The following is a 6000-nucleotide window of genomic DNA, read 5'->3' on the forward strand; positions in this document are numbered from 1 at the left end:
TATAATAACACTCTGTAAAAAGAAAGTTTAAAACCAGTTTTGTCATTACAGCAGAAATATTATGGGGGCCTCTAAATATTGTCTTGGACAGTAAGAAATCAAAATGCGGACCCTTGGAATCAAAAAGGTTGAGAACCACTGATTTAAACTGGTGAATTTCAGTCTGTAGAAAAGTAGCATGTGAGAATTCTCACCTCTGCAGAAAGCGTGCGTAAGGCTGTCTGTAGGCAAATCCAGCTCGACGCACACGGACATTCTCCAGCAGTCCCAGGTACGCCACTTGGTGCTGACAGCGTCCGTCATTAAACAGCATGGGAGACTTCGCTTCATTTGGCTTTATACACCGCACATAGTATGGCTCCTATATGAAAAATTGAATCTCACATCATTTGCAGAAATTGCTAAATAAAACCATTTCCCAAAGGTCTTAAAGGTACATTATTGAACTGCAGCTGACCAAGAAGATAGTTTAATAACCAATGACAAAGATTTATGTAAACACTACACAATTTGCAAAGAGTCAAAGGGACTTTTTCTCCCTGACCTTTCCTGGCAGCGTAAAGCTCACTTCATCAAGACTGCACCGTGTTACACTGATTATGACAATTCCTAGAACTGTGAGTTTTCCACATGAATAGAGAGCTCACCGTTCCCTTTCTCTACTACACAACAATCTCCTCATGTCATTCTCTCAACAGTCTGTCTGTCTGTCTGTCTATCAATCTATCTATCTATCTCTGTCTGTCTGTCTATCTCTGTCTGTCTGTCTGTCTATCTATCTATCTATCTATCTATCTATCTATCTATCTATCTATCTATCTATCTATCTATCTATCTAAATACATTGCAGATATGCTCACTGAATATAAACCTAACAGACCACTCAGATCATTAGGATCGAGTCAGTTAGAAATACCAAGGGTTCACACAAAACAAGGAGAGTCTGCTTTTAGTTATTATGCCGCCCGCAGTTGGAATAAGCTTCCAGAAGAGATCCGATGTGCTAAAACATTGGTCACATTTAAATGTAGACTCAAAACTCATCTGTTTAGCTGTGCATTTATTGAATGAGCACTGTGCGATGTCCGAACTGATTGCACTGTATTTTATGTATAATTGTTTTCTATTCTTAACTGTTTTAAATTCATTTTAAACCTCATAAATCAATTTTTTTTATCATTTTCAAAGTTTTTAAATTCCTTGTTTTATTGTTGTGATTATTTTTTTTCTTTTCTTTTATGTAAAGCACTTTGAATTACCATTGTGTATGAAATGTGCTATATAAATAAACTTGCCTTGCCTTGACTATCTCTCTCTGTCTGTCTGTCTGTCTGTCTGTCTGTCTGTCTGTCTGTCTATCTATCTATCTATCTATCTATCTATATCTATCTATCTATCTATCTATCTATCTATCTATCTATCTATCTATCTATCTATCTATCTACCTCTGTCTGTATGTCTGTCTTTCTATATATCTATCTATCATCTATCAATCTCTGTCTGTCTGTCTATCTATCTACCTATCATCTATCTGCTGTATCTTTCTATCAATATATCTATCCACCATCCATTCATCCATCCATCCATCCACTGTATCTGTCTATCTTTCTATCCATCATCCATCCACCATCAAAAAGTGATTCAGAGATATTGTTACAGACAATGGGCAACCTAAAATGTGTTTCAAGTGATAACATCTAAATTAACTTGTTAAATTACTAAATCAAGCTGTCTACTTTGCAAAAGTAATTTTGAGGTTTATATCAGGTAGAAGCTTTTTGAGGTAACGGCCGCACATATTCTTTTTTACAGTGTAGAGAGCATGTGAAGTCAGGATGGATGGGGTGAGCGGTCAGATGAGGCACAGGTGTTCCCACAGGAGCAAAGGGAGGGCAGCCAGTCATTTACTGTGACCTAAAAAAGCAGAAGCTGCCCCGGATTCAGCCCCACTTTACTACACAAACACACAAGTGCACACACACACACGTGCAGCCTGGCAGACACAGAAACTATCATGGATGCACTGGGTCATCCCAAAATAACAGCACCAAATGTCACAGATTCTTTAATAGGAGAGGAGAGCTGCCCATGACTCCACACTAAAGCAGGATTTAGCAGGTGTTCCTCTGCTGTAAACTGCTTTATCAAATACAGACAGTCTCCATTAGAGAGATTGCATTTTTCAACACGTCTACATAAGAGATTACTTGAGCTATTCTGAGAGACCCCCATTTCATCTTTTCACAGTGAACAGTATTAAAGGGGTAGTTGAGTAGATTAAGCCCAGATTAGATTCCTGTATAATTCTACACATATGCTCTTGCAGACATAATGTACCACAATGGCCCCTATCTACACCAATTCGTGATATTTAAAAATTAGGAACATAATGGGCTCAGCTGACTTAGAAATTTTGTATAAATTAACCGAAATCATAAAATAAGGATATGCATGAAAAATAATTGACGTGGATTATGTTAAAATAAGATCAATGTTAAATTACTAAATCAAGTTATGTGGAATCTAAATAGTGATCCCCAATTTTTTTCGACACTTAAAGTGTACTTAAAACACACACACACACACACACACACACACACACGTCTGGTTTGCTATCCTTGTGGGGACTCTCCATAGGCATAATGTTTTTTCTACTGTACAGACCGTATATTCTATTGCCCTACACCAACCCTACCTCTAAACCTACCCCTCACAGGAAACTTTCTGCATTTTTAGATTTTCAAAAAACTTAATTCTGTGTGATTTATTAGCTTGTAGCTTGGGTAACATGGGGACCTCAATTTAGGTCCCCACCGTGACACGAGTCCCCATGAGTCTGTGTATTCAGGTTTAAGTCCCCACCAGAATAGAAAAACAGGCACACACACACACACAACCAGAATAGAAAAACAGGTACACACACACACACACACACACACACACACACAAGAATACATTATATAACATTCATTAAGCCAAGTGGCATTTATTTAAAAGAAAGACACCTTTCTGAACTCCATACATCCACAAAAAAATACCCTGACACTAGTTGCTTAAAAGTTGTTGTAATAATGGCTCAGAAAGTGAAATTATTTTGAAGAAAAGCTCCAGCAGCATTTAGTTGGTGGTTGCCATTGACTTCCATAGTATTTATTTTCCTACTATGGAAGTCAATGGCAACCACCAACTGTTTGATTACCAGCAATCTTCAAAATATCTTCTTTTATGTTCAACATAAGAAAGCAACTCATACAGGTTTGGAACGATGACAGAATTTTCATTTTTGGGTGAACTATCCCTTTAAGTGTCAGAATGTTTTTGGGGTCACTGTATGACATTTGAAGTAGTCATTTCTTACCTTACAGGCCAGTTTGTCCACTAGAGCAATAATAGAGTTTTTGAAGAGTGTAGCTGCAGTTAGAGGCCGTTTGGTCACCTCTGTAATACTCATTTTCCCGTCAGGCCACATTTCTTTGAGGACGGGGTCAGAACTACAAGAAAAGATTAGAAAAGAGGGTGATAAACAGTTGACCAAAAATATTAAGTGGAAAAAAAAGAAGCAAGAACATGCTAGTGAAAAGGAAATTAGAATAAAACAGAAGAGGAATCTAAAGAGGAATATTAAAAACAAGTGCCCTACTTTAACAAGTCCTTGAATATATGCATTATTTTAAAGGAACAGCTCAACACAAAATAAAAAAATGTATCATTATTATGAGTGATCGTGTCATTATTAATTTTCTCATGTCATTCCAAAATCAATGGCGTTTAACATCATTGATGTCACAACTGTGAATGAGATATGACAACTACTGTATGGCCGTGGGCAAGAATTTCAGTTTAACTAACATTTTTGCCTGTTTGTCACATAAATCCACTGTATGGCTACAGAAGACTTGATGTATACTGCACAAGTCATAATACAGATTATTTTATGGTGCACAAAAAAAGTCAGGTTTTAAAAGGCATGCGGGTGAAAAAATACCTGTTGTACATCAGTCGCTTGAAATCCTGGAAAAGTGGGTCCTTGTTCTTATCAAGAAAACCCTCAACTGAGTACCTGAAAGGAAAGTGAAAGGAGAAATCAGTACAAGGCTTGACATAAAAAGAGAAATTACATTAATTGACTGACTCAGTGGTTAAAGCACTCAGCGAACAGTCCTTCATACGTGATTCAAGTCACACAAGTACAGATGACTCACACAGCATGCAGGTAAACCTACACCTGGACCATTATCCTAACAGCATGACATGAACAAAACGTTTCAGACTGCTACTTCAGAAAGCAAGGTCTTAAAAAGATAATTAGACGCATTCTGCTTTGCCCTTTTTGCCATGTTTTAATAGACGGGAGAGTAGACAAGGACAGGAAATGATGTGGAAAAGTACTGGAGGTGCCATGATGGCATCAGATGGCAATACAATGGCACTTACTGTAGGTATAAAATATAATACTGAATCATAACCATTCGTTTACACTGCTCAAAAGTCTGCGGTTGGTAAGATTTTTAAATGTTTTTGTATGAATTATCTTATATTCACCACAAGGATGCATTTTAGGGATGCACGATATATCGGCCACCATATCGGTATCGGCCCATATCGGCTCATTTTTTTCTGTTATCGGTATCGGCCTGATAAGAAAATTTGGCCGATATCTTAAAGCCGATAAATAATGCATTATTTCCTTCAGAGACACTTCTGTGGAATAGCAATATCACTGGGGTAAAAGCAGTACTGAGAGGACAGATGCTGCCCCGTGGCCCTTCTGCAGTAGGCCGAGCGAATTCCTGAAAACAGGGTAAGAGTCTGAGTAAAACAGCAAGCCTAAGGGTTTCCGAGGGAGCAATCTGTGCATATAACATACAAACCAAGTCACAGAGTGAGAATTCTCAAAGTCACAGTGGTATAGAAGTTAATTTGATAACAGCTAAAAATACTGGCTTACAAATGCATCTGCTTCATTTTCAGCGCCTGTATGGTGAGGTATGATGCTGCTTATTATGGAGTGTGAAATGGTCATATGATAAATGTGAGATGAGTTTGTGGAACAAATGATAGAAGAGAAACAGGAAGTGTGTTAAAAATGGAATACTAGCTCACTGCAGACTAAATACTGTTGAATTAATGTTGAAATGAAAGGACACTTCACATATCGATTTTTAAATGCGTGTTATAGATCCTGCTGTGATCAATTCATCCATGTATATGTTTCTTTTTTCTTTTTTGACCTCATAATGTTAAATCGATAAATCATCCCTTACGAAAAAGAAGTTTATTCAAGTGTGCTATTAGTATACTTCTTTTAAACTAAAAATAGGAAAGTATACGTTTAGTCTACTTTTTATGTATTTCTCAGAAATGGGCTTTATGTACTTCTCAGAAATATACTTAAAATGACATTTAAGTATACTTGACTTATACTTAGAAAGAGTCTAAATATATTTGAGCTATAATTGTGCTCCTAGAATCCGTGTTTTCATTGTTAAATGGGGGCGATAGTACACATCTTCTGTACAGAATTTCCAAAAAACACAAGTGATGAAGAAACCGAAACAACAGATGCTTCCACATGTATTCTAACACGATCATCAGACATAAAACAGCATCAAAACTGTGTAACGTTATGGAATAAAATGTCGACCAATGAAGAGGTAATAATGACTGTCAAGCTTTGGGGTGTTGATCGACTTTATCTACGTTTTGATTATCATTTTGAATCCAGTTCATAGACTTTTTTCAGCTTTTTGTTCAAAATGTTGATTATTTCTTAATTTTTTATTTATGAAACGTATCCGCATTCAAGTGTTTAAAAAAAGAATGCATGAAGCTAGAATAAAATGTTTTTGTTTACAAGCAGATACCCTGTTATTTTGATGTTTTGTATGTTCAGATATTCATGTAACAAAATATATACAAATTAATACCTAAATAGGGACATAGTAGTATACTTAAAGTATGATGTAAAGTTCACTTAAAGAAAACTTACGAGTATACTTG

At 36.5% G+C, this 6000-nt stretch overlaps 1 protein-coding gene across 1 annotated transcript in view; it reads right to left on the reverse strand.

Moving 5' to 3' along the window:
* Positions 1–6000, reverse strand: part of LOC107571466 (unconventional myosin-Ig-like) — a 37062-nt gene that overhangs the window by 12285 nt on the left and 18777 nt on the right. Inside the window, exons 13-15 of the mRNA XM_016257791.1 lie at positions 3986–4060; positions 3359–3491; positions 195–361 (exon numbers count right to left, since the gene is read on the reverse strand). Of these exons, the coding sequence (XP_016113277.1) occupies positions 195–361; positions 3359–3491; positions 3986–4060 (375 nt within the window). The remainder of the gene's footprint in view (positions 1–194; positions 362–3358; positions 3492–3985; positions 4061–6000) is intronic.

This window comes from Sinocyclocheilus grahami, unplaced genomic scaffold, assembly GCF_001515645.1.
Source record: "Sinocyclocheilus grahami isolate Dianchi unplaced genomic scaffold, SAMN03320097.WGS_v1.1 scaffold1597.1, whole genome shotgun sequence".
In the NCBI taxonomy this organism is placed as follows: domain Eukaryota; kingdom Metazoa; phylum Chordata; class Actinopteri; order Cypriniformes; family Cyprinidae; genus Sinocyclocheilus; species Sinocyclocheilus grahami.